The sequence below is a fragment of the Herpailurus yagouaroundi genome, unplaced genomic scaffold, assembly GCF_014898765.1.
Source record: "Herpailurus yagouaroundi ecotype Mexico unplaced genomic scaffold, PumYag 197, whole genome shotgun sequence".
Taxonomy (NCBI): Eukaryota; Metazoa; Chordata; class Mammalia; order Carnivora; family Felidae; genus Herpailurus; species Herpailurus yagouaroundi.
Window position 1 is genome coordinate 28,804,521 of NW_024412428.1, and position 26,607 is coordinate 28,831,127.

The 26,607-nt window shown below is 40.5% G+C and overlaps 1 protein-coding gene and 1 long non-coding RNA gene across 2 annotated transcripts in view; both read left to right on the forward strand.

Annotated features, from left to right (window-relative positions):
* Positions 1–14,931, forward strand: part of LOC121013024 (uncharacterized) — a 55,959-nt gene extending 41,028 nt beyond the window's left edge. Inside the window, exons 2-3 of the long non-coding RNA XR_005782465.1 lie at positions 13,006–13,141; positions 14,691–14,931. This is a non-coding gene — a long non-coding RNA (uncharacterized LOC121013024). The remainder of the gene's footprint in view (positions 1–13,005; positions 13,142–14,690) is intronic.
* A 6,727-nt stretch (positions 14,932–21,658) lies between these two features.
* Positions 21,659–26,400, forward strand: LOC121013025 (kelch repeat and BTB domain-containing protein 6). Its single transcript, XM_040448581.1, has one exon. The coding sequence runs from the start codon at positions 21,989–21,991 to the stop codon at positions 24,110–24,112; it is 2,124 nt and encodes a 707-aa protein (XP_040304515.1). The 5' UTR covers positions 21,659–21,988; the 3' UTR covers positions 24,113–26,400.
* The last annotated feature ends 207 nt before the right edge of the window (positions 26,401–26,607 follow it).

Consider the following 26,607-nt stretch of genomic DNA (forward strand, 5'->3'; position numbering starts at 1 on the left):
TATTTTAAAAAAGAAAAAAATGTAAATATCTCATTTTGTTCATGTATTATTTTACTCATTTTATTAAATTGTGTTTATGTGTTTTCTTTTTAGCTCATTGAAGTTTCCTCAAAACAGCTATTTTGAATTCTTTATCAGCTAGATCACTAAGTTCTGTGCCTTTGATTTTGGTTATTGGACAACTTTTTTTTGTTTGGTTTTGATTATGTGTTTCCTTGATTCTTTCAATTCCTTGTAGTTTTTGCATTGCTGCTTTCACATTTGAAGCAGCATAAAATTCTCAGATCTTTATGTCTTGCCTTCAGGTGGGATATGCTGTGTGTTGGTCCTCTTATATCTGAGTTTTACTCAGACCTTCTATGGATACAATTGCCCCATACTTCTTGCTCCCTCTCATGGTATATTTCTTAAGCTTTTATGTCTTCTATGGTTCTTAAAACACACAAGGCTGGTTTATAGAAACCTTTCTTTTACTTTCCAGAAGGTGGAGATACAGCTCAAGATTGTGCTTTTTCCCTTGCCTGCAGACCCTGGTCTATTTTTCTGAGAGCAGTCTGTTTACTGGAGAGAGCTCACTCTCACCATCACACTCAGGAGCCAGATATGGGACAAGTGTAGGTTTAGCACACAGGGCATTGGTAGTGCCTATGCGCCCAGTGGGGGATCCTAGGGTAAGGTTCTTCCAGAGGCTTCAGGGTAGAATTCCTGCTGAAATCCTGAGTGCAGTCAGCAAGAATGTGTTCTTTAATGCCCTTAGATATTCTTATCTGCATCTTTCCCAATCTCCCTCTTCTGAATCATGGAGGTCATACCTCAGCACTCTGGGTGCTGCTAGAAAGAAACAGGTTTCTCCAGCAGCATACCTCACAGCAGGGGAAGCCTAGCATTCACTCACTGCTCTCTTTCTTACCATGGGGGAAGTCACTGCCAGCTGATCCCATCCCTTGCAGTGTTACCTTGGGGGCGTGGTGACACAGGAAAAGTTCTTACTGTCTCCAATGTATCCGAACCCTTTCTTTCTTTCTTTTAGTTTTCTTTCTTTCTTTCTCTCTTTCTTTCTTTCTTTCTTTCTTTCTTTCTTCTCCAACAGTGTATTCAAATCTTCCCTTGGGAAGGCTGGGCTTCTACAAACTACCTATTATCTGTGGGTTTCTGCCCAAGTTCAGCGCTCTTCCAGGTTTTCCCCAAATGCAGTCTGGAGGCACTGAGACAGGTTTGCTGGAGTTTTACTGTTTCTGTCACCCATACTGAGGGCTGTCTGGATATTACTGCATGCACAAGTGGGCAAGACTACTCCAAGATCCCTTGGCATATGGTGCTGGATCCCACAGTGCCTCCCACAGAGGCATTTTTATTTATGGGTGGATGTCTCTTTAGTTGTTTAATAGGAGGACAAAAAGATAGATGCCTTACACTGTCATGATCCTGATGTTACTCCCCATATAATCGGTTTTCCATTATTCACAAAATAACTTGGTGGTATATTGGATGGAGTTGCTTCAATCTATGGATCAATTTGGGAAGAAGAGTGCTACTTTTATTTTAAAAGAGTATTTACAAATTATGAAAAATCTGAGTCGATGAGCAGCTCTAGGACACAGATATAAAGTTCTTTGAAAGTTTAATGAGTTCTATAATGTATAAACCATATTTAGAGTGTTGGCTTACCACTACTTATGTGCTTAGCTTCTAATTCTTGTTTTTCTTTGGCTTAACTAAAATGAGCATCAACAGATGGTCTAATAAGAGTAGTCTACTGTGTAGGTTTATAGAAATGGCAGTGATAAATAAAACACAGTCCTTTTTTCAGGAGTTGCCAATTCAGTTCTTAGAAAAATAACTGCACAAAAATTTGGCATGATATATGTAGTAATTGTTCTGAGAAATGATTTTGAGTAAGGGAAACTATTATTTTAGGCATTTCCCAGAGAGGAAATACATGCCAGAAAAGACTAGCTGAAACAATTTTAAGCCCAGTGGAATTATTTGAATGAGAGAGATTTTCACCAAATTTTTATTTCGAAAAATTTCAAGCATACAGAAAAATTTTTTAAGTTTATTTTATTTTGAGAGAGAGAGAGAGAGCACACTTGAACAGGGGAGGGGCAGAGAGAGAGGGAGAGAGAGAATCCCAAACAGGCTTCCTGCTTCAGCACAGAGTCCGACATGGGGCTCAATCTCACAGACCATGAGATTATGACCTGAGCTGAGATCAAGAGTCAGAGGCTTAACTGACTGAAGCACTCAGTTGCCCCCAAGCATACAAAAAAATTTAAATACTTCAATGAACATTATATATGCCACACATATTTTAATGACTATTAATTTTTTTACATTTGCTTTTCTCTTTTCCCTGTACTTCCTCCCTCTCTCCCTCCCTCTTCATATATATACATGTATATATGTGTACATATATACACATATATACATATATATATATATTTGCTTTTCTCTTTTATACATATACATATTCTCTTTTATACATACACATATTTGCTTTTCTCTTTTCCCTGTACTTCCTCTCTCCCTCCCTCTTCATATATATACATATATATGTATATATAGTGTACATATACATATATACACACATATACATGTATACACATACACAGTTGACATTTGAATAATATGGGTTTGAACGGCATGGATCCACTTATGCCTGGATTTTTTTAAAATATTTATTTATTTTGGGGAGAGTGAAAGCAGGGGAGGGTCAGAGAGAGGGAGACAGAGGGTCTGAAGAGGGCTCTGTGCTGACAGGCCAACAGCAGTGAGTCTGATGTGGGGTTGAACTCACAAATCACGAGATCATGATTTGAGCCAAAGTTGGATGTTCAACTGACTGAGTCACTCAGGTGCCCCATGCCTGGATTTTTTACAGTACAGTACTGTAAATGTATTTTCCTTATGGTTTTCTTAATAATATTTTCTCTTCTCTCGCTTACTTTATTGTAATAATACAGTATATAATACATATACAAAATATGTGTTAGTCGACTTATCAATTTTATTGATAAGGCTTCTGGTCAATGTAGGCTATTAGTAGTTATATTTTGGGGGAGTCAAAAGTTATGTGTGGATTTTCTTTCTTTTTTTCTTATTGTTTATTCATTTATTTTTGAGAGCAAGAGTGTGAGCAGGGCTGGGACAGAGAAAGAGAGACACAGAATCCAAAGCAGGCTCTAGGCTCTAAGCTGTCAGCACAGAGCCTGATGCGGGGCTTGAACCCACAAACTGAGATCATGACCTGAGCAGAAGTAGGACGCCTAACCAACTGAGCCACCCAGATACCCCTACAGGGATCTTCAAATGTGTGGGCAGTCAGCACCCCTAATGCCTGCATTGTTCAAGGGTTATGTTTGTTTTTTCCAATCCAGAATCTAAGATTCATGCATCGCACTTGGTTGCATACTTTTATTTTCTAGATTAATTCCTCTAGCTTTTTTTCATATAACACTGACTTTTTAAACAATCCAGCAAAATGGATTTGTCTGGCTACTTCCTTAGGTGTTAGTAATTGTGATGTTTAATTTCATATGTCAACTTGAGTGGATCACAAGGTGCCTGGATTTGGCAAACATTATTTCTCAGGTGTGTCTGTGAGGGTGTTTCCAGAGGAGATTAGCATTTGAATTGGTAGACTGAGTAAAGCAGATTGCCTTTCCAATGTGGATGGGAATTATCCAATTGACTGAGGGCCTGAATAGAATAAAAAGGCAGAGGAAGGGAGATTTTACTCTCACCTGACTGAAAGGGAACATTGGTCTGTCCTCTTACTGGGACTTGCACCAATGGTGCTCCTGGTTGATCTCATACCTTCCAACTCTGACAGGAACTACACCACCAGCTTTCCTGGGTTTCTAGCTTGTAGAAAGTGGATTCTGAGACTATATTTGCATGAACCAATTCCTTATTAATAAATCTATTCATATATATGTCCTATTGGTTTTATTTCTCTGGCATACCCTGAATAATCCAGTGACTTTCATCTATCCCCTTGATATATTATAAATTAAATTAAGCCTAAAGATTAGTTAAATTCAGGTTAAAAGCATTTGGCAAGATTTTCATAGATAATGTTATAGAGTTCATATTGTATGTATTATATCACATCTGTAAGAACATAATCCAGAAAGTCTCACTAAAATAACTGTCATGTCTCTTTATTGTAATGGTTCATTTTCCAATTAATAATTAGTATGCAATCTTTGGCATCATATAAACATTTGGTTCCTTGATGTGGTAGGCAGCTTCTGAGATTATCCCCAATGATCTCTGCTCATGTTATGTACTTATGTAAACTCCTTCCCTTGAATGTGGACTGAATTTATAGCCTCTCTACTAATAATAAGATACGAAAGTAGTGGTGGGATGTCTCCTCCAAGATTAGGTTATGAAAAAAAAAAAACAACTGAAGTAGCTTCCACTCCTCTCCTTATCTCTCTGTCCCATCTCTCATGCTGGGGTAGCCTGGCATGGGGAGAACCTGAGGCCCTCATTCCAACAATTCTTTTTTTTTTTTTCTTTTCTTTTTTTTTCATTCCAACAATTCTTGAGGAACTGTAGACTATGGAAGCAGATCCTATAGCACAAGTAGAGGCTTGAGATGACTTCAGTCTTGGCCAATAGTTGCCCCCCAAACTCATGAGAAAAGTTGAGTCAGAAAAACCCAGCTAAATCCCAGCTAAATAAATGGATTTCAGGTCTGCAGGAACTGCAAGACAATAAATTTTACTTATTTTAAAGATGCTGAATTTGAGTGTAGCTTGTTTTCCAATGATAAATAATTGCCCCAAAACTTCGATCTCATGATTGTAGCAACTGCTAACAATCATTCCCTGACTCAACTCTTATATTGACATTGCAAATGGTGACTTTCTAATTCCACCTTTCTTTCTATTCTTCTGTAAAGAAAGCATTCAGGGGCGCCTGGGTGGCGCAGTCGGTTAAGCATCTGACTTCAGCCAGGTCATGATCTCGCGCTCCGTGAGTTTGAGCCCCGGGTCGGGCTCTGGGCTGATGGCTCAGAGCCTGGAGCCTGTTTCCGATTCTGTGTCTCCCTCTCTCTCTGCCCCTCCCCCGTTCATGCTCGGTCTCTCTCTGTCCCCAAAAAAAATAAACGTTGAAAAAAAATTAAGAAAGCATTCATTTATTTTTTTCCTCAGTTGAAAGATAATTAAATCTTAATTGAATAAATGCCAGTACTTCTACTTTGAAAACAAGATGGCAGGATAGGAAGTCCTGGAATTTAGTCCCCCTTACAAAAAGACCAACAAGCAACTATTCACAGAAAATAACATCAATGTGAAAATCCTAGAACCCAGGGGTGAGGAAGAAGCACCCCTGAACAACAAAAATGGGTAAAAGCCACATTAGAAGTCTAAAAGGAGTGGCTTCACTTTGACCAACGTGCCTCTCCCACAGGCTGGCACAGTGCCACACAGAGTTCCCCTGGGCCCATGGTTTCTCCAGTGGAGAAAAGGGGGCCTGGGGTTGACATCTAGTTTATCCAGCCTTCCAGCATGCTTCCCAGAGGCTTGGCTCTGTCTCACCTCACATGGAACACTGGGAAAATAAGCAGGGCTATACAAAATGGGGTCAGCTAGAAACAAAGAAGAAGGGAAGAACTCATAGCAATCAGTGCAATGATCATGCTGTGGCACTGCATTCCTACTGGTGGTGGCGACCCAACCAGAGAACCCAGCCAGTGACTTCATTCACCCATGGATCTGAGCCAGTTGTTCCATCTGGTCAGGGAACACAGTTGGCAGTTCTGTCTAGTATTGATCCTCAGTCAACAGTTCAACCCTGCTATGGAGACCATTCTAACACACCAGCTGAACAGAAAGCCAAGCCAGCAGCCTCACCCAACTGCAAAGCATGGCCTCTGGCCCCACCCAACCCAGAGACCCTAACTGTGCAAGGATCCTGGACAGCAACCATGTCTATCTGTAGAGCTCAGCCTTTAGCCCCGCCTGCATGCAGAGCTCAGCCTATGTCCCTGCCTGTTTCCTGAGCACAGCTTGCAAACCCACCCGAACAGAGAGGTCAACCAGTGACCTTGACCAGTTGAGAAGCATAGCCTACAGACTCATCTCACCAGGGACCCTAGACAGTTACTTTGCCTGACTGCAGAGCAGTGCCTTTCTCAACATCAGAGCACAAGCAATGGCCCTGCACAACTAGAGATCCAGAGCAGTCCCTGCCTTCCAGCTGAGACACCCAGAACCCCAGGCTGGACTGATTGGGGAAGATCTTTCCCGGTTAAAGTAAACCAGTAAACAATGGAGGAAGACACCTCTTCCTCAAATATGGAAATACCAGTGCAATGATCCAAGAATCATGAGTAATCGGACAAACATGGCACCATCAAAAGAAACTAATAAAGCTCTAATAACCCTTTAAAAAATTAGATCTATGAACTGAGTGACAAAGAATCCAGAATATTCATCTTAAAGAAGTTCAGTGAACGGGGATGAAAACACATATAGACAACTAAATGAAATTAGGAAAGCAATACATGAGCACAATAAGAATTTCAGCAAAGAAATAAAAATCATTAAAAAGAAAACAAATCTTAGATCTCAAGAATACAACGCCTGAAGTGAAATAGTCAATAAAGAGCTTCAATAGCATGCCAGCAGTCAGATGAAAGGAGCTGTGAACTTGAAGATACGTCCTTTGAAATTTTCCAATCAGAGAATCAAAAAGAAAAAGAAAAGAAAAAGAATGAAGAAAGCATATGGGACACCATCAAAGGAAGCTTTATATGCATAATGAGGATCCCAAAAAGAGAAAAGACAGAGACAAAGGACACAAAGTCTATTTAAAAGAAAAAATGGCTGGGGGCCCCCTGGGTGGCTCATTTGGTTAAGCATCTGACTCTTGATCTCAGCTCAGGTCATGATCCCAGGGTCGTGGGATCGAGCCCAGTGCAGGGCTCCACACTGAGTCTGGAGCCTACTTGAGATTCTCTCTCTCTCTCTCTTTCTCTCTCAACCTCTTCCCCTCTCCCCAACTTGTGCTCTCTCTCTAAAAACTGAAAAAGAAAAAAGAAAAGACAAGAAATGTCTGGTATCAAGAGCAATGTGTAAAGGAAATAAATGTCCAATGCAGTGACATCTACCCACCGACCTCTCCCACCCTCCTCTCTCTCTCTAAAAGTTTATTTACCTGGTTTTGACTCACTTGTGACCTTTTATTATATTTCTTTTTTTTTATTAAAAAAAAATTTTTTTTCAACGTTTTTTATTTATTTTTGGGACAGAGAGAGACAGAGCATGAACGGGAGAGGGGCGGAGAGAGAGGGAGACACAGAATCGGAAACAGGCTCCAGGCCCTGAGCCATCAGCCCAGAGCCTGATGCGGGGCTCGAACTCACGGACCGCGAGATCGTGACCTGGCTGAAGTCGGACGCTTAACCGACTGCGCCACCCAGGCGCCCCCCTTTTATTATATTTCTAAGGGGCCAGAAGAAGATATTTATGCCACAGAGGTCAGAGGCACTTGAGCTAGGAGGCCGCTCCCCAACTCTGGCATTTGTGGCTTGGGGGTAGGGGGAGGCATTTCTGGGGAACACAACCAACCTAGATAACAGGAACTCACAGAGCACCAAAAGCTGTGACAAGTTTAGTAGTTTCTAAGTGGGTTATACCCTTCCCCCATCATATCAGAATCTTGTGAAATAGGAAAACAACAGAAAGAGTGATCAAAGGAGGCAAATCTCACACTTTCCAGGCAGAACAGAGGTGGGAGTCAAACCAGGATAAGAGGTGGGTGGACAGTCCTGTTTGAGGTTGTGGCTGATCTCTGTGGAAAGCTTTCCCTGGAGGAGGAAGCTCTAAGAAGAGGGGGACCCCTCTGTAGGGTCCCCAGGGGATCTTTCCTCCTTCCCCTGCATAAGGCAAGTTGCCTGCCAACCCCCTCCATCAAGGAATGGCCTTGCTTGGGAATGTTCACCACACATGCCCTCTTCTATTTTCTAGTCAAACTCTGTTTACTCCTTGGCCTGCCTCCCTCCCTCCCCTCTAATTTACTTCTGATTTCTGTTTCAGAAATTTGGGATTGAAGTAAAACTACAACAGTGCTGTCAAAACAAAGTCTTTCAGGAAAAAAATACAAAGAAATTTAACAAAAAAATATTAATAGGGGCATCTGAGTGACTCAGTCAATTGAGTGTCCAACTCTTGATTTCAGCTTTGGTCATGATCCCAGGGTCGTGGGACTGAGCCCCTCATCAGGCTTTATGCACAGTGTGGAGCCTGTTTAGGATTCTCTCTCTCTATTTGCCCCACTTCCCTGCTCGTCTCTCTCTCTCAAATATATATATATATAAATTTAAATATATATGTACACACACACACACATACACAGATATATGTATATTTAAAAAATGGCTGAAAACTTCTCAAATTTAGGGTGAGACTTGGACATCTGGGTTCATGAGTCTCAAATGTCCCTAAATAGTATGAACCTGAAAAGGTCACCAGGATGCATTAAAATTGTCAAAAGTCAAAGATAAAGAGAATTTTGAAAGCAGCAACTGATTCATCACATACAAGAAGTAACATAAGATTAGCAGATTTCTCAGTAGAAAGGCCTCTACTGAGAAAGGCCTCTTGAAGGCCATGAGGGTGTCTGAGAATATATTCAAACTATTAAAGGAAAAAACTGCTAAACAAGAATATTATACCCAGAAAAACTGTCCTGAGAGACAGTGTACTCTGAAACAAGCAAAAGCTGAGGGATTTTATCACAACTTGATCTGCCTTACAAGAAATGGTAAAGGGACTTCTTCATAGTGAAATGAAAGGACTCTAATTAACGATGAAAAACATATAAATAAATAAATAAAAACTCAATGTTAAAGACAAATATATAGTCAAAGTCAGAATTTTTTAATGTAATAGTGGTGCATATATTACTTTCAACTCTAATTTAAAAGTTTCAAAAATTAATATATTAATGGGGCACTTGGTTGGCTCAGTTAGTCAAGTGACCAACTCTTGATCTCAGCTCAGGTCTTGATCTCAGGGTCATGAATTCAAGTCCTGTGTTGAGCTCCATGTTGGGCATAAAGTCTACTTTTAAAAAAAATTAGTGTGTTAAAAATAAATATAACAATAATAATTTGATAGTGGATACACAATATTTAAAATATGTATATTGTAGGAGTGCCTGGGTGGCTCAGTCTGTTAAATATCCAACTTTGGCTCAGGTCATGGTTTCACAGTCTGTGGCTTCGAGCTCCCCACCAGGCTCTGTGCTGGTGGTGCAGAAATTCTGCCTGCTTGGGATTATCTCTCTCCCTCTCTCTGCCCCTGTCCTGTTCGCGTGCTTGCTCGCTCTCTTTCTCAAAATAAATAAACTTAAAAATAAAAAGTGTTGTTATAAAAAAAAATGTATATTGTAACATCAATAACCAAAAATGGGAGAGGGTATGAGTAAAGGTAGAGTTTTGTATGCAGTTGAAGTTTTTATCAGCTTAAAATAGGATAATTATAAAATACTTTATGTATGCTGATAGGTTACCACAGAGAAAAAAACGTGTAAAAGAAACACAAAGATTGGGGTGCCTGGGTGGCTCAATCAGTTAAGCACACAATTCTTGGTGGTTCTCATCAAGAATCCCATCCCATGGGATCTCATGGTTCATGGGATCAAGCCCCAAGTTGGACTCTGCACTGAGCGTGGAGCCCACTTTGGATTGTCTCTCTCTCCCTCTCTCTTTGCCTCTCTCCCACGTACGTGCTCTCCCTCTCTCTCAAAATAAATATACTTAAAAAAAAAACAAAACACAAAACATTAAAAAAAAAAAAAAGAATCAAAGTATACCACTACAAAAAAGTTCATCACATCACAAAGAAAAATAGCAACAGAGGAAGTACAGAATAAAGGAACTACAGGGGTGACTGGATGCCTCAGTTGGTTGGGCCCTGACTTGTGCTAGGGTTCTGATCTTGTGGTTTGGTTTGTGAGCTTGAAGCCCACATTGGGCTTGCTGCTGTCAGCCCACTTGGGATCCTCTGTCCCCCTCTCTGCTCCTCCTCTGCTTGCTTACATGTGCATTCTCTTTCTCGCCCTCTCAAAAATAAATAGTAAAGAAAAAGAATAAAGGAACTACAAAAATCTGAAAACAATAAGACAGCAATAGTAAGTCCTTACATATCAAAAAGTACTTAAACATAAATTCTCCAAGCAATAGCATAGAAAGACTAAATGGGTAAATAACATTCCAATGATATGTTACCTACAAGAGACTCACTTTAGCTTTAAGGACACAGATAGGTGAAAACTGAAGGTATGGAGAAAAATATTCCAAGAAAATGGACACCAAAATGAGCAAGGGTAGCTACATTTATATCAGACAAAATAGACTTAATGTAAAAGAGGGTAACAAGAGACAAGGTCATTATATGATGATAAAAGGGTCAATTCATCAAGAGGATATAAATTGTAAATATTTATACACCCAACATTTGAGCATCTAATTATAAAAAACAAATACTAATGGAAAGGAAAGTAGAAATGAACAAAATAAAATAATTATACAGAATTTTAATACTCTACTATAAACAATGGAGAGATCACCTTGACAGAAAATAAATAAGAAAATAGCAAGTGTAAACAATACTATACCAAATGGACCTAAGAGACAAACAGACATTCCATCTAATACCAGTAAAATACACATTCTTCTCAAGGGCACATAGAACTTTCTCCAGGATAGATCTTATGTGAGGCCACAAAGCAACTCTTAAAATTAAAAACGTTGAAATACCACCAAGTATCTATTCTTACCACAATAGTATGAAACTAGAAATCAATAACAGGAGGTTAATTAGAAAATTCACAAGTATGTGGAAATTAAACCACACACTTCTGAACTATTAATGGGTCAAAGAAGAAATCAAAGGAAAACCCAAAATATTTTGAGACAAATGAATAGAAACAACACACCACAACGTATGAGATGCAGCAAAAGCCATTCTAATAGGGAAGTTTAGAGCAATAAATGTCTAAATTGGGAAAAAAGAAAGTCTCAAGTAAACAACCTAACTTTACATCTCAAGAATTAAAAAAAAGAGAGCAAACTAAATCCAAAGACAGGAGAAGAAAAAAAGTAAGAAAGATTATAACAGAAATAAATAAAAGAGACTAGAAAAACACACCATAATCAGGTGAGATTTATCCCTGTGATGCAAGGTTGGCTTAACATAAGCAAATCCATAAATGTGATACATCAATCACATTAACAAAATGAAAGATTAAAGTACATGAACATCTCAATCAATGCAAAAAAAAAAAAACCCATTTGACAAAATTCAAGATCCTTTCATGATAAAAGGTTTCAACAAATTTGTTATAGAAGAAATGCTTCTCAACACAGTAAAAGCCATATATGAAAAGTCCACAGCTAACATCATATTTAATGGTGCAAAGTTGGATGATTTTTTTTTTTTTTTAAGATTAGGACCAAGAGAGAGTGTCCACACTTACCACTTCTCATCAACACATAATCAACTTAATCATCAGGAAAAAAGAAATCAAATCCACAATGAGCTGTCACCTCACTTCTGTTAGGGTGATAATATCAAAAAGACAAGAGATAACCAGTGTTGGTGATAACAAGAATGTGGAGAAATGCTTTATTCAGCACTGTTGGGAGGAATTTAAATTGGCGTAGCCCTATGTAACACTATATGGAGATTCCTCAAAAAATTAAAAATAGAACTACTATATGATCCAGCAATTCCACTTCTGGGTGTATATCCACAGAAAATGAAATAAATATCTTGAAAATATATCCCCACTCCCATGTTCATTACAGGATTACTCACAAGAGCCAAGATATGGCTATAGCCTAAGTATCCATTGATGGATGAGTAAAGAAAATGTAGCATACATATATAATGGAATATTTTTCAGCCATTAAAAGAAGGAAATCCTACCATTTGCAACAACATGGGTGAACCTGGAGGATATTATGCTAAGTGAATGAAATAAGCCAGGCACAGAAAGTCAAATACTGTATGATCACTTATATATGGAATGTAAAAATCTCAAACTCATAAATCCAGAGAATATATGGTGGTTGCCAGTGACTGGGGTTGAGGAAATAGTGACAGATTGGTTAAAGGGTATGAAATTTCAGTTGTAAGATGCATTAAGTTCCAGGTGTCTAATGTACAGCATGGTGACTATAGTCAATAATACTGTATTGTATACTTGAAATCTGTTAAGAGTAGATTTTAAATGTCCTCACCACAAAAAAGTTTTTAAAAGGTAACTATGTGAAGGGATGGATGTATTAATTTAGTTGTGCTAATCCTTACACAAAATATCTTAAATCATCATGTTATACACCTTTAAAAAATCGTGTTGTACAACCTTACTATATATAATTTTTATTTGTCAATAGTATTCCAGTAAAGCTGAGAGGTGGGAGGAAAGAAGTGTGTTGTTTACCCCTTACACATGTTGGGGTTCTCCAGTTATTTTTCTGTTAATGATTTCTAGTTTAATTCCACAGTGTTCGGAGAGTATACTTTACATGATTTCTATTCTTTGAAATGTGTTAAGGTAAGTTTTATGGCCCAGAATGTGGTCTATCTTAGTGAATGTTCCATGTGAATTTGAGAGGGATGTATATTCTGCTGTTGAAAATGAAGGATTCTTCAAATGTCAGTTTAGATTCAGACGATTGATGGTGCCTTTCTATTCAACTAAAGTAGTCCTCCTGTATCCATGGTGGATAAATTCCAAGGTCCCTCATGGATGCCTGCAGAAGCAGATACTACCAGAACCTCTAAATACTGTTTTTTTTTCCTATACATACACACCTATGATAAAATTTAACTTATAAATTAGGCACAGTAAGATTAACAATAATAACTAATAATAAACTAGAACAATTATAGCAATATACTGTACTGATAGTTATACGAATGTGATCTTTCAAAATATCTGACTGAACTGTACTCATCTTTCCTCTTGTGATTTGAGATGATAAAATGCATATGGGATGAAATGAAGTGAGATGAATAACGCAGGCATTGTGACATTGCATTAAGCTACTATTGACCCCCTGACAATTCATCAGAAGGAGGATCATCTGCTTCCAGCCCACAGTTAACCACAGGTAAATGAAACCATGGACAACAAAACCATGGATAAGAGAGTGCTACTATATATATCCTTAATGATTTTCTGCCTGCTGGACCGATCAATTTCTAATAGGTGTAGAAGTGCATTTTATATAATTATATTTTCTCTTCTCTCTTGGCATATCAATTTTACTTCTATTTAATTTTTTCTTTCAGTGTTTCAGACTATTGTCTGTGCAGTGCCCTAGGGGTAGTAGACAGCTAAAAACCATCTCTGATTTTTACAATCCTATGGAATCCAGGACTGCAAGCCCTCCTGGCCTCCAAAGCCAGGCACCAGAAACGTATGAAGATTTGCTTTCTGAGATGCTGGCACTCTGGAGTATTGAATAGAGGGAGAGCACAAAGAAAGTGCCTTCCCTCCCTGGTCTCGGGAAAGGTTTACAGTCAGCTCCTATAAGTACATTTAATTAGAAGCCTGGCCCTCGGGCTGCACCTATGATGATAAGGCCTCTTTCACAGAAAGAATGAGCTCCTGAGTCTGTGACCTCTTGCTATGTCCGTGGTGGTATCTGTTTAAGAACTCTTTCTCAGTTGGTTTCAGTCCTGTGGGACCCACAAGCTTAAGCCCTGTTGGCCCCTAGAGTCAGGCAATGTAGGGGTGTTCCCTGAATACAGCTGCAAAAATCAGTGTACCAGACAAGTATATAAGCTCCTTTCTGGAAAATACCATTGAGCTGGAGTGAAGCAGCAGGAGAGCACAAAGACTGCATCCCCTGGTCTCTGTTTCCTGGGAATAGCTCCATAGAGCCCTCTAAGTGTGCCAAACCAGAACTGCTCCCCAAGACCAAAGCTCCTAGACAAAGCACATAGGCCTCTTTCTCAGAAAGCCTGGGTGTGTGTTTCAGTTGGCTCTCTGTGTAGTGCCCTGGGAGAGGGAGTCTGCCAATAACTGTCTCTCTGATTGTTACAGTCCTTTGGGACCCAGGCCTCCGTGGCCAGGTGATTAAGGGGAAGGAGAAGGGGAAGTGCGAGGGGAAGGAGGAGGGGGAGAGGGAGGAAGAGGAGGAAGAAGAAAATGGAAAAAATAAAAGATGGTGTCCACTGGTTTTAGCAAGGCAGAGTGAGAACATGGAAGATGATTTTTTTTAATTTAAATCCAAGTTAGTTAATATATAGAGTGCTAATGGTTCCAGTAGAATTTAGTGATTCATGACTTCCATATAACACCCAGTGCTCATCCCAACAAGTGCCCTCCTTAATGCCCATCACCCATTTAGCCCATTCCCCACCACCTATCCTCTAGCAACCCTCAGTTTGTTTTCTGTATTTAAGAGTCTCTTATGGTTTGCCTCCCTCTATTTTTATCTTATTTTTCCTTCTCTTCCCCTCTGTTCATGTTTTGTTTCTTAAATTCCACATGAGTGAAATCATATGATATTTATCTTTCTCTGACTGACTTATTTCGCTTAGCATAATACATTCTAGTTCCATCCACGTTGTTGCAGGAAGAGGATGCTATTAACCTTACAAATAAAACTGCCAGTTATATTACCAGCAAAAGATAATTTTTTTTTTTTTCAGGAACGGCAGAGGACTACAATCTAAGACAAGCAAGCTACAAAACCACAGGCAAATCTGGAGAACAAAGGAAAGGTAGCTCTTTTATAGAGGAGAGAGAGGAGTTGGGAAGGGCTGTTATAAACAAAAACTCCACTGGCTTAAACTGAGAGCTGGAAGTATAGTGGTTTTTCATTGGCTGAGTTATGACTCTCTCTCATTGGTTGGACTGTTGAGGGGGGCCAAGAAGAAACCTTCCTTCCTCTTGCTGGGAAAGTAAAGTAATATCCACTGGGATTGGCTAGGAGTGGTAGGGCTGAGCACTTGCCTTCCCCCCGCCCCCCCATTCCCCTGTCCTGACTCCATTCTAAATGAGTTTTCCTTTTATTGATTTTCACAGTGTCCACCTAGTGGAGCATAAAGATGAGAACTGATGGAAAGGAAAAAAACAAAACACTGTGCCTATTGGCTCTAGAAAGGTAGAGGGAGAGCAGGAGGATGGCACCTACTAGCCTCCATTCCTGGAGAATATTCCATCAAGCCCATGCCCCTTTGACCAATGCTTTAAATGTGCAAATGAGTCTCTTTCATGTAAAGTCCAGGTGCTTTCCAAAAGGCTGCTTCTGTACTGGGCCCTGGGAAGGGTGAGTCTGCATGTGAGACCTTTAAGAGCCATTCCTCAGTTCCTGCAGCCCTTTGGGTCTTATGGATGGGAGCCCTGATGGTCTTCAAAGCCAGATGTTTTGGGGGCTCATCTCTTAATTGATGGTCTTAAAAGGTGGCATGCCCACGGTGGGGTATGAACACTTCATCCATCATGAAGCAGCTCTGGGTTGTGAGTTCCCTCCCAATTGTGTGTTCTTCCACTGGGGGTGGAGTAAATGGCAAGATTGTTCTCAGCCTTACTTACCTGGTTCCATGTGGATTCCCCTTCATTTGCTAATGCAAAGGGGTCAGTCCATCAGTTTTAGGAATTTTTTTTTTCCAGAGGAAATTTTTCTGTAAATAGCTCTAAATTCAGTCTGTCCGTGGAAGGAAGTGAGTTTAGAATCTTCCTATATCATCTTTTTTTTTTCTTTTATATATATATAAAGAGAGAATGTGCAAGTGGAGAAGGGGCAGAAGAAGAGAAAAAGAATCTTAAGCAGGCTCCACACTTAAAGCAGAGCCCAATATGGGGCTTGATCTCATGACTGTGAGATCATGACCTGAGCCAAAATCAAGAGTCAGATGCTTAACTGACTGAACCACCCAGGGGCCCCTATATCACCATCTTGAACTGGAACCTACATCATTTCTTTTTTTTTTTTTTTCTTAAGATGTCCATTTCTCTTCTTACATTGCCCAATTTTTGCATGTTGTCTACTTTAGCCTATAGCACTAAGCATGCTATTCATAATTGTTCCAGTTCCTAGTCTGATAATTCCAACACCCTTGCCATGTCTGGTTCTGGTGCTTGCTCTGTCTCTTCAAATGGTCTTATTAAATGCACTTGCTCTATACCCTTGAAACTAACATTATGTGCCAACTATACTTTAATTTTTAAAAATACAGCAACGTAACCTTGTGTGTAAACTGTACTCAAATGCAAAAGGGGGGGCATTAAACACAACAAAATAAAATAAACACTACACCTGCTCTGTCTCTTCAGATGTTGGCCTTTCTTTCTTCATAGCCAAACATGATGTACTGGGTAAAATGCACTGTTGTAAGTAGGCCTGTAGTGATGTGGTGGTGAGGTGTGTGTGGAGGGCACATGTTCTATGGTTCTGTCATTCTATGATTAGGTTTCAGAGTTCATACCTCTGAACTGTGAGCTTTCAAGGTTTTTGTTTTTAAATTCTTTTCCTTCCCCTTAGGTCAGATACAATTTGGATTGAGTGAGCAGGAGGTGGGTATTTCTCTTCCTTTAGGTCAGTTAGGCTCCAATAAGACCCCAGCAGGTGAGGCTCTGATTAACTAGTTTCTCCTGAGAATGATCCTTGTTAAGAACAGAGGGTTCTGACGGATTTAAAAATGGTTGCTTTTCCCTCTCTCCCTTTGGAAGTATGAGGGGATTTTTCTCTATATTTGTTGTGAAGCCTGGTCAAAGTTCCTGGAGGTAAATCTTACAATTTGGTGCCCACTACCCAACCCCCACCCATGACTGGGTCCCCTGGAGTTGTAAACTCTCGAGTTGTCCACACTGAGCCCTCAGCAATTCATCAATTTTCATATTTCAGGTTTTTACACCTTGGCACTGGTTCCTGCAGCAGTTCCAGCCGCTGGGTGTCTGCTCAGGTAAGCTGTGACCCCCTGTAGTCGCGGGTCTGTGTCTTCAGTCTTGGGAGCAGCTGTTTGCCCAGTGTTTTCCTGTCTGTCATGAATCTAAGAAGAGTTGTTGATATTTCAGTCTGTTCAGATTTTTACTTGTTTTTAGGCCAAGTGGTGAATTCCAATTTTATTTATTTATTTTTTGGTGAGATATAAAGTATGTGTTATTCTACCTTACAGTTTTTGTGGCAGTATTGGTGGGTAGGACATAATGTAAGATTCCTTCCACTTGGATTCAATATTGGTCTTCTGGTGATGTCTTTTCCTGAAAATTAAATGTCCAAGTTGAAGATCATGTAAGGACTGTGGTGGGAAAGTCAACCTGACCTGTTGATGATAAATGAGTGCAATTTAATACATGCATTTAATAAGACATTAGCAGTATTTAAGGATAGATGTTGGAGTGATCAAATGAAGGGCACCTAAGACCAGAAGAGGTAAGGAATCCTCACTGGTGTATTAATGAAGATTAATAATAATCCTCATTTCATAAGGGAATAATCAATGTTGCTTGGAGGAGGAGGGGTCAAGGATCATCACAGCTAAGTTCAAAACCTGTTGCAGGTTTAGTTCCTCAGCGTTTGGCTGTTTTTAATTTGAGAGCATCACTGTGATTGGTCTGGTTTGGTCTGGTCTGGTTTGTTTTTTCCCCAGAGGACTGAGGAAGGTAAGGAATAGTGAAATTTTTGTAGCAGCGTAGGTACTTGTTGAATATCTTGAATAACCTTACCATTGAAGTGAATTTCTCTATCACTAGAGAAGAACAAAGGGATTCCAGAGAAGAGAAAATTCTCTCTGGTAGCAGCTTAACTATAGTGGTAGCAGTAGCCTGTTTGCAAAGAAAAGCTTCTAGCCACCCTGAAAACAAGGGTATGAATGTCCTTCCTTTTTTGTCAAAAAAAGGGGGGGGGAGGGTAATGAGTAACTGGAGAGTCTAAAAGTGGGAGAAACAGATAAAGAGGTTTTCAGGTTTTAAAATTCAGACCTGGAAGAGGAGTCCCAATTAAAGAGAAGGGCATTGTTTTCTTAGGGCATACAAGAGAGGGCAATAGCTAAAACGCTAGGGGTCTGGCTCTAGCAATTAGCCAACCAACCCTAGAAATCCTCAAGGTTGGCTTTTGGTCTCAGGGAAAGGGGAATTAATGGTGATGTTAATACATTTAGGGGACAAAGTTGTCCCTTCACATGAGGAGATAGCATGTCCTAGCTAATGGTCTTGAGGGGGCTGAATAAATTATGTTGTGTTTTTAGAAACCGTATGTCTGTTGTGGGCAAGAGCTTGTAACAAACAAGTTGTTAAAATCAGGTGAGCAGAGAAGACAGTCATCTGCATGATGGATAAGGAGAGAATTACAGGGAAAGATTAGATTTCTCAGGTTTGCATTTAGAGTCCTAGAGAAATAATTACTGGCCTCAAGAAACCCCTCAGGCATGGCAGTCCGTGTGTATTGTTGATTTTTTCCATGTGATAGCCCAAAAGATATTTGTGTCAGGGTGAAGGGGTGTAGTGGAAAAACAACCAAAAAAATGAAGAACAGAAGTTAATGACTGTGAAGTAAGTGGTGTTGGGTCACATATAGACCAGATGGTATTGGGGTTAGGAACTAAAGGAAACCTGGCTGTAACTACTTCATTGCTCACAAGTGTTAAATTAAACTAGCCAGTCTCCTTGGTCACTAGGATTCTTTACTGGAGAGATTGGATTATTAGAAGATGTGTCAACAAAGCCTTGAATCACGGCAAAAATATTGGAGAGCTTCTAGTTTTAAATATGTCATGGTAATCTTAGAAGTGGCATGGGAGTGGCAGACTTGGCCTGTGTCAGAGGGAGTGAGCCGCCCAAAGGAGTCAGGTATTATAGTTAACATAGTTTGTACTTAAATAATTGGGGGATTTTTAACAGGAGCAAAAAAAGTCTGATGGTCAATGAGTCCTAAGAAGGCAAAGGAACATAGGTACAGAGCCAGGTACTTCAATGGTGAAGCATTTGGGGGAGCAAAAAACCCCTGATATTCCTACTGGGAAGTAAATCTATTCCCAGAAAGGTTACTGGGGCAGTGGAATTAAGCACTAAGTCATGGTATTAGAGTGAGAGGTACTAAGGAGGCAGAAAAAGATGTAGACAGAGGCAAGTAATGGGTAGATGATCAATCCCACTGCAGGTATGATTTATGCAGTCCAAGGGAGGTTAGTGGGAAATTACAGACGTATTAGTTTTCTAGGGTCTACATGGTACTTTGTTACGTAGTACAGACTGGGTGGCATAAACCAAAGAAATGTATAATCTCATACTTTTAAGTCCAAGATCAAGATGTCCACAGGCTTAGTTCTTTCTGAAGGCTGAGAGAGAAGGACCTGTTCTAGACTTCTCTCTTTGGCTTGTAGATATGGAACATTTCATCATCACAGCAAAGTCTATTGAACAATACTGCTGTAGGCCTGAGAGTACAGTGTCTAATAAACATTTTACATTTTGTGAAAAGCAGTCTAAAGCAAATAATGCTGTTAAGGGCATATATGAAGAAGTTAAAACTCAGTGACTGAACATAATTTATTTTGAGGGTTGTATCCTGAGACGAAGTTGATAAATACAAATATTCGACACTTTCATGAAGCATAGATTATACTAATTCAAGGGATGCTTAAGTATGTACGAAACTGAGTTCTAAGGATCCTGAGCAGAACAGGGTCTCTTTGTTGAAATATTTTTATTTAAAATTATCCACAATAATTAGAATTCCAGAATCTTCCATTGATTTGGGGATGGTAGTGCAAGAAGGTGTACTGGACTAGTTATAAACATTTACATTAAGAGATTAACGGAAAGACTTTAGCACTGCTTCCCGAACGTGAAATATTGAGAACGTGAAATATTGAGACCGCCAAAGCATCTATTTATAGTCCTTATTTACATAATTTGACATAATCCATATATACTGCTCCCCAAGACTGAACTTTAATGGCTCCGCAGATACTGCTGAATGTTTAAAATACTATCCTATCCTTCAGAATTCTTCCAGAGGCAAGTTTAAAATCTGTAGGTCAAAAATTCAAATCCCTGACAACAGCAAATGCTAGGAGGGATATGGAATGAACAACAGGAATGCTCATTAATTGCTGGTGGGAATGCACAAACAGGATAGCCACCAGTCTGGAAAACATTTTGGCAATTCCTTACAAATCTCAACATGGTCCTTATCCTAGGACCCAGCAATCAGTCTCCTTGGTATTTACCAAAATGAGTTGAAAACTAAGGTCCACACAGAAACCAGCACATGTGTGTTTATAGCCGGTTCATTCACAATTGTAAAGACTCAAAGCAAACCAAATGTCATTCAGTGAGTGATGGATAAATTATGGTAAATCCATACAATGGAATATTATTCAATGATAAAAGAAATGAGCTGTTAAGCCATAAAAAGACAGGGAGTAACCTGAAATGAATATTGCTAAGTGAAAGAAGACATACTAAAAGGCTACCCATGGTAGGATTCCAACTGTATGACATAATGGAAAAGTTAAAACTACCTAGACAGCAAGAAAATCAGTGGTTTCTATGAAAATCAGCAAGAAAATCAGTGGTTGGAGGGCAGGGAGAAGGAGGCATAAATAGATTGAACACAGGATTTTTAAGGCAGTGAAACTATTCTGTAACTGTAATGGTAGATACATGACATTATACCTTTTTCAATACCAATAGAACTGTACAACACAAAGACTGAAACCTAATAGAAACTATACGCTTTAATTAATATTATGTACCGGTGTGAATTCATCACCTGTATCAAACACATACACTTATGCAAGATGTTAATAATGGGAGAGAACTGTAAGGAGATGGGAGTATTTGGAAGCTATCTACAAATTCTCAGTTTTTGGAGTACCTAAAACTGATCTTAAAAATAAAATCGTTATTAACAGATAAAGAAAAAAAAGAGACAAACAACAGCCAAAAAACCCAGACTTAAATATAGAGAACAAACTGGTGGTTGCCAGGGGACGGAGGGCGGGGTGTGGGGTGATGGTGAAAGAGATAAAGGGGATTAAGAGTACACTTGTCTTAATGAGCACTGAGCCATTAATGTATAGAATTATTGAACTGTTATATTGTACACCTGAAACAATATTTGGAAAAAGAAAAAAAATATTAAAAGGCGGGGGTGGCAGGGTGAGGGGGTGGAAGCTCTGCAGAAACCTGCAGCATTTTGAATTTTTTCCTCCAGGCTCCTGATTTCAAATGAGTAGGTGCTTGATTTTTCACAAATGGTAGAAGAAAAGCTAAAACCTATCTAACCCTTACATTATAGACACTGCGTAAGCACTTTATTAACCTAATCCGCAAATATTTATTCAGAGCATCCTATTTAACCTACGCAATTCATGTCGTCGTCACATCGGGCTATGATATACTGTTGTTCTTCACATTTTTAAAACCAGTTCTGAGAGCAAAGCCAAACAATTGATAAATACAGATCCGGCGTCTCATCTGGATTCCAAATCCAAAGTTCTAAACCATAAAACAGAACGAAAGAAAATTAGCGATTTCTAATTCCGTCACCCGAAACAATGAACGGCCGATAAATCTCGCGATACTATTGAAACTACTACCCCCAAAATGCACAGCGGCTTCGGTCCGTCCGCCTATCCCCTGGAGTCTGGAGGGTCCCGGCATGCCTCAAGGCGCGAAAGGCAGCCTGGGAACCGTAGTCCTCTTGGACGCCTACCGGTATTGCCAGCGCGGCAGTGGCGGATCTCGGTTCCGTCCAGCGGGTTCTGTAAAGCGAGCTGAGGCGGAGAAAGGGCGCGGAACTGGAAAGGGGTGAGTCAGGCGCTGGCTACGTGATAAAGGGAGGCGGCACTGCGGCATAAGACTGAATTAGGTAAATGGACCCGTGCTGCAGTCTCTCCGGAGACACCGCGATCTAGCGCCAGCGAGAAGAGGGCGAGGAGGAGCCAGAGCCCGGTCCTTGCACCCGTTCTCGCCCTCGTACCCCGCCGCCATCTCCACCATGCAGTCCCGGGAAGAAGCTCCGCGCTCTCGCCGCCTGGCCAGTCCCCGCGGTGGGAAGCGGCCCAAGAGGGTTCACAAGCCCACGGTTTCGGCTTTTTTCACGGGCCCGGAGGAGCTGAAGGACACGGCTCATTCTGCAGCCCTGCTGGCGCAGCTGAAGTCTTTCTACGATGCGCGGCTGTTATGTGATGTGACCATCGAGGTGGTGACACCTGGCAGCGGGCCTGGCACCGGCCGCCTCTTCCCCTGCAACCGTAACGTGCTGGCTGCCGCGTGTCCCTACTTCAAGAGCATGTTCACAGGTGGCATGTACGAGAGCCACCAGGCGAATGTGACCATGCATGATGTGGATGCCGAGTCCTTCGAGGTGCTGGTCGACTACTGCTACACAGGTCGTGTATCCTTGAGTGAAGCCAACGTGGAACGCCTTTACGCGGCCTCTGACATGTTGCAGCTCGAGTACGTGCGGGAAGCTTGTGCCTCCTTCCTAGCCCGCCGCCTTGACCTGGCCAATTGCACCGCCATCTTTAAGTTTGCCGACGCCTTCGGCCATCGCAAACTGCGATCACAGGCCCAGTCCTTCATCGCCCACAACTTCAAGCAGCTCAGCCAGATGGGTTCGATTCGGGAAGAGACTCTGGCAGACCTGACCCTCGCTCAGTTGCTGTCTATCCTGCGCCTTGATAGTCTAAACATAGAGCTTGAGCAGACCGTGTGTCATGTGGCAGTGCAGTGGTTGGAAGCGTCTCCCAAGGAGCGGGGTCCTAACGCTGCAGAAGTCTTCAAGTGTGTCCGCTGGACCCACTTCACAGATGAAAATAAGGACTACCTGGAAGGGCTGCTGACCAACACCATTGTGAAGAAGTACTGTCTGGACCTTATCGAAGGGGCTCTGCAGATGCGATACGGTGACAAGTTGTGCAAGTCTCTGGTGCCGAAGCCAGAGAGCAGTGGCGGCAGCAGCGGCACTAGCGGTGGTGGCGGCGGCAGCGGCGGCAGCGGCAGCGGCAGCGGCAACAGCAGTGGCGGCGGCGGCGGTGGCGGCAGCGGCTGCGGCAGTAGCAGCAGCAGCTCTATGGTACCTACATCAGAAAATCCGCCCCAGAGGCTGGGTGTGTGTGCTAAGAAGATGGTGATCTTCTTTGGACATCCTAGGGATCCCTTTCTGTGCTGTGACCCATACACCGGAGATATTTACAAAGTGCCGTCACCTCTGACCTGCCTTGCTCACACCAGGACTGTAACCACCTTAGCTGTCTGTGTCTCTCCAGACCATGACATCTACCTGGCTGCCCAGCCCCGGAAAGACCTGTGGGTTTATAAGCCAGCCCAGAATAGTTGGCAGCAGCTTGCCGACCGCCTGCTGTGTCGCGAGGGCATGGATGTGGCCTACCTCAATGGCTACATCTACATCTTGGGTGGGCGAGACCCGATTACCGGCGTTAAATTGAAGGAAGTGGAATGCTACAGTGTTCAGAGAAACCAGTGGGCACTGGTGGCTCCGCTACCCCATTCTTTTATATCCTTTGATCTAATGGTAATTCAGAACTATCTTTATGCTCTCAACAGCAAGCGGATGTTCTGCTACGATCCTAGCCACAATATGTGGCTGAAGTGTGTTTCTCTGAAGCGCAATGACTTTCAGGAAGCCTGTGTCTTCAACGACGAGATCTACTGTATCTGTGACATCCCAGTCATGAAGGTCTACAATCCAGTCAGAGGAGAGTGGAGGCAGATCAATAATATTCCCTTGGTGTCGGAGACCAACAACTACCGGATAATCAATCATGGCCAAAAACTGTTGCTGATCACGTCGCGCACCCCACAGTGGAAGAAGAACCGGGTGACCGTGTATGAATATGACACTAGGGGAGACCAGTGGATTAACATAGGTACCACGTTAGGCCTCTTCCAGTTTGATTCCAACTTCTTCTGCCTGTCAGCTCGTGTTTATCCTTCCTGCCTTGAGCCTGGTCACAGTTTCCTCACGGAGGAAGAAGATGTGCCGAGTGAATCCAGTACTGAATGGGATTTAGGTGGATTCAGTGAGCTGGACTCTGAGTCAGGAAGTTCAAGTTCTCTATCTGATGATGATTTGTGGGTTCAGGTAGCTCCTCAGTGAAATGCACAGGATCAGAATTTGTTGTAGATAGGTTGAAACACTACGGTGTTTTTACTGCTTTGGAAAGTGTCTTAAAGAGATACCCTTTCTCTTTGCTGGGAAAACAACAAAACAAAACAGGTTGATTAATTTCAGGTTTGGTTTAGAAAGGGTATTGTTTGAAATACTAACATATTTAATGTTAGGGAGTTTATACACTCAAAGAAATCAACCTATTTAATAATTTACTGTTCTAAAAGTCCTATATTGATTTGATTGTTTGGTATGTTTATGTTCGATTATACTAATTTAGTCTTCTGTTCTTAAATCTTATATTCTGTTTCGTGCCACAAGTACTGTGACTTGAATTTTGATTTTTAAAATAGAAAACTTACTGGCTAGGAATTACCAAGTGGGGTTTTGAAAGTATATATTTTCCTTCAGAACAGGGTCGTAGGTTTCCAAAACTTTAAATTAGTGGGTTATTACAAAATGTGTTCTAATTTAAATATAGTTTGCCAGGTTTTAGTTTAGTTACCTCCCCTGTGTGAAGAAGAGAAACAAAGAAAGCTTGTATGTTTAATGTGACTGGTGATTTCATTTGTAATGATGTGCAGAATGGCAGTAAGCTCACTAAAAGTAAAAACGAAGCAAACAAAAACAGGATTCTACTGTTTGGAAAGAAATTTGTTTTAAATTTGTAATATAAAATGTGTATTTGCAAACAGTGACCAGTTTTCCATCTGTTCTAGTAGTGTCACCAGTCATTGAGAAACCTTAAAAAAAACAAAAACAAAACTAACTTGCTTTGTCGCTTCACATTTTTGACCTATACTTGATACATGCTTCACAGAATCAGAGGAATAATCCTCTTTTTCACTGGAGACGATTGTGTAAATTTGTATCCATTGTCTTAAAAAGTTTATGTGATTCTTAAAATACTTGGGCTGTACAATTTTAGTGTTCATCTGAGATTTGTCAGCAAAATGTGATTATTCTTTGCTGTTTAATGAGATAATATTCGTTTTGAAAATATGTGTAAGCTAAGAACAGTATTTTATTGAGATCAGTAGATATTGTGTCTATCAACTATAAAATCAAGTGCCAGCAAAGGACTTTAAAACTTTAAGTTGTGTATAGAACTGTTTTGTGTAGCATTGAAATATTGTCAGTTTTTGTAAGTCACTAAATGTTATTATCAGCTTAAAGGTATTTTTGTATTAAAAGTTTACAGTTAAATAACATAAGTGAATGATGGCATTTGGGGCCAGTAGTGAAAGTATATTTCGTCTAAAATATTTCCCTAAGCAGTGGTATACATGGTTATTTTATTAGGATATTTGTATTTGTTCTGTGTTTCTCTGTGAACCACGCTCCAGTCTTTGTTTCTGTCACACTACGTAAGGGAATGTTCAGAAACAGAGACTAAATCATAACAAAACTGACATTGCTAAATACAAGTGCTTACCTCTTGAGGGTTTACTAGATATGGTTGTCACGCTACATACACGTGATAATGACCGGTTGCTTATGGTGTATATGTTTTTTCTATACCCAGTTAGAATTTTATTCTTGAATCTTCATTTAGTAACATGCTAATTCCTCTTCGACGTTTATGCTCTAGTGACAGAATGCTAACATTTCTTACACCCTGGCTGAGTACAGAGGATTGTGCTCTCAGGTGGGGACCTGAATTTTTTAATGAAATACCATAGGATGAAAATGGAGAAAGGGAGACACAAAAGGTTTAAAAAAAAGAAAAAAAGGTTGTCAGCCATTTTGATTGGCCATTTGAAGATACTACAAAACATTCCTGTTTAACATTTTTAGTGAAATAAGATGCTTGTCCTAACAGTACGTGTTCCTTCAAAAGGGCAAACATGCTTTTAGTTGTGTAAGACTACGTTTTGTTCTATTTAACAGCAGGGTTGTTACGAGCACTGTACTTAACACAAAGCTGTGTCTCAGTAGTGTATTTGGCCAATTTTTTCTTCACCAGTAACTTCTTGTGGGTAGCTTTTTGTTTTGGTTGAAATAGGACAGTGCTGATCTTAACCAGATTGTCCATCTGCAGAATTAAGGTATGCAAACAATTGAGGAGTGACAAATTCCCTGATTTGTCATTCTCAACCTTTGAGTTAGGTAAAAGCTAAGTAGCAGTGATATCTTGGTTTACAAAGAAGTTTTCTTGGGAAGAATTTTGGTTTCGTGATATATTTGTGAATTAGAGAATCGGTGTTAATCATTATTTTATAGGTAAGTGATTTGTATGTGATTAGTTGCAAATAAAACTGGTATTAGAACCTAAACTTCCTGACTTTTTAATTCAGTGTTTGTGCTAAATGTGTAATGCTCTTGCCTGTGCATTGAATGATGCAACTAGCAGTGTTGAAATCCCTTCTTGACGGGAGAGCACCTTTGTCTCAGTTTTCCAATTAATCGGCACATCTTTTAGCAGATGTTCAATAGAACATTGCAAGACTACTCTTCTTAAGATTTAGAATGACCTTAATTAC

What these genes read in the sequence shown, in the direction of transcription:
- LOC121013025 (XM_040448581.1), top strand. Translation starts at nt 21,989, where the DNA reads ATGCAGTCCCGGGAAGAAGCTCCGCGCTCTCGCCGCCTGGCCAGTCCC.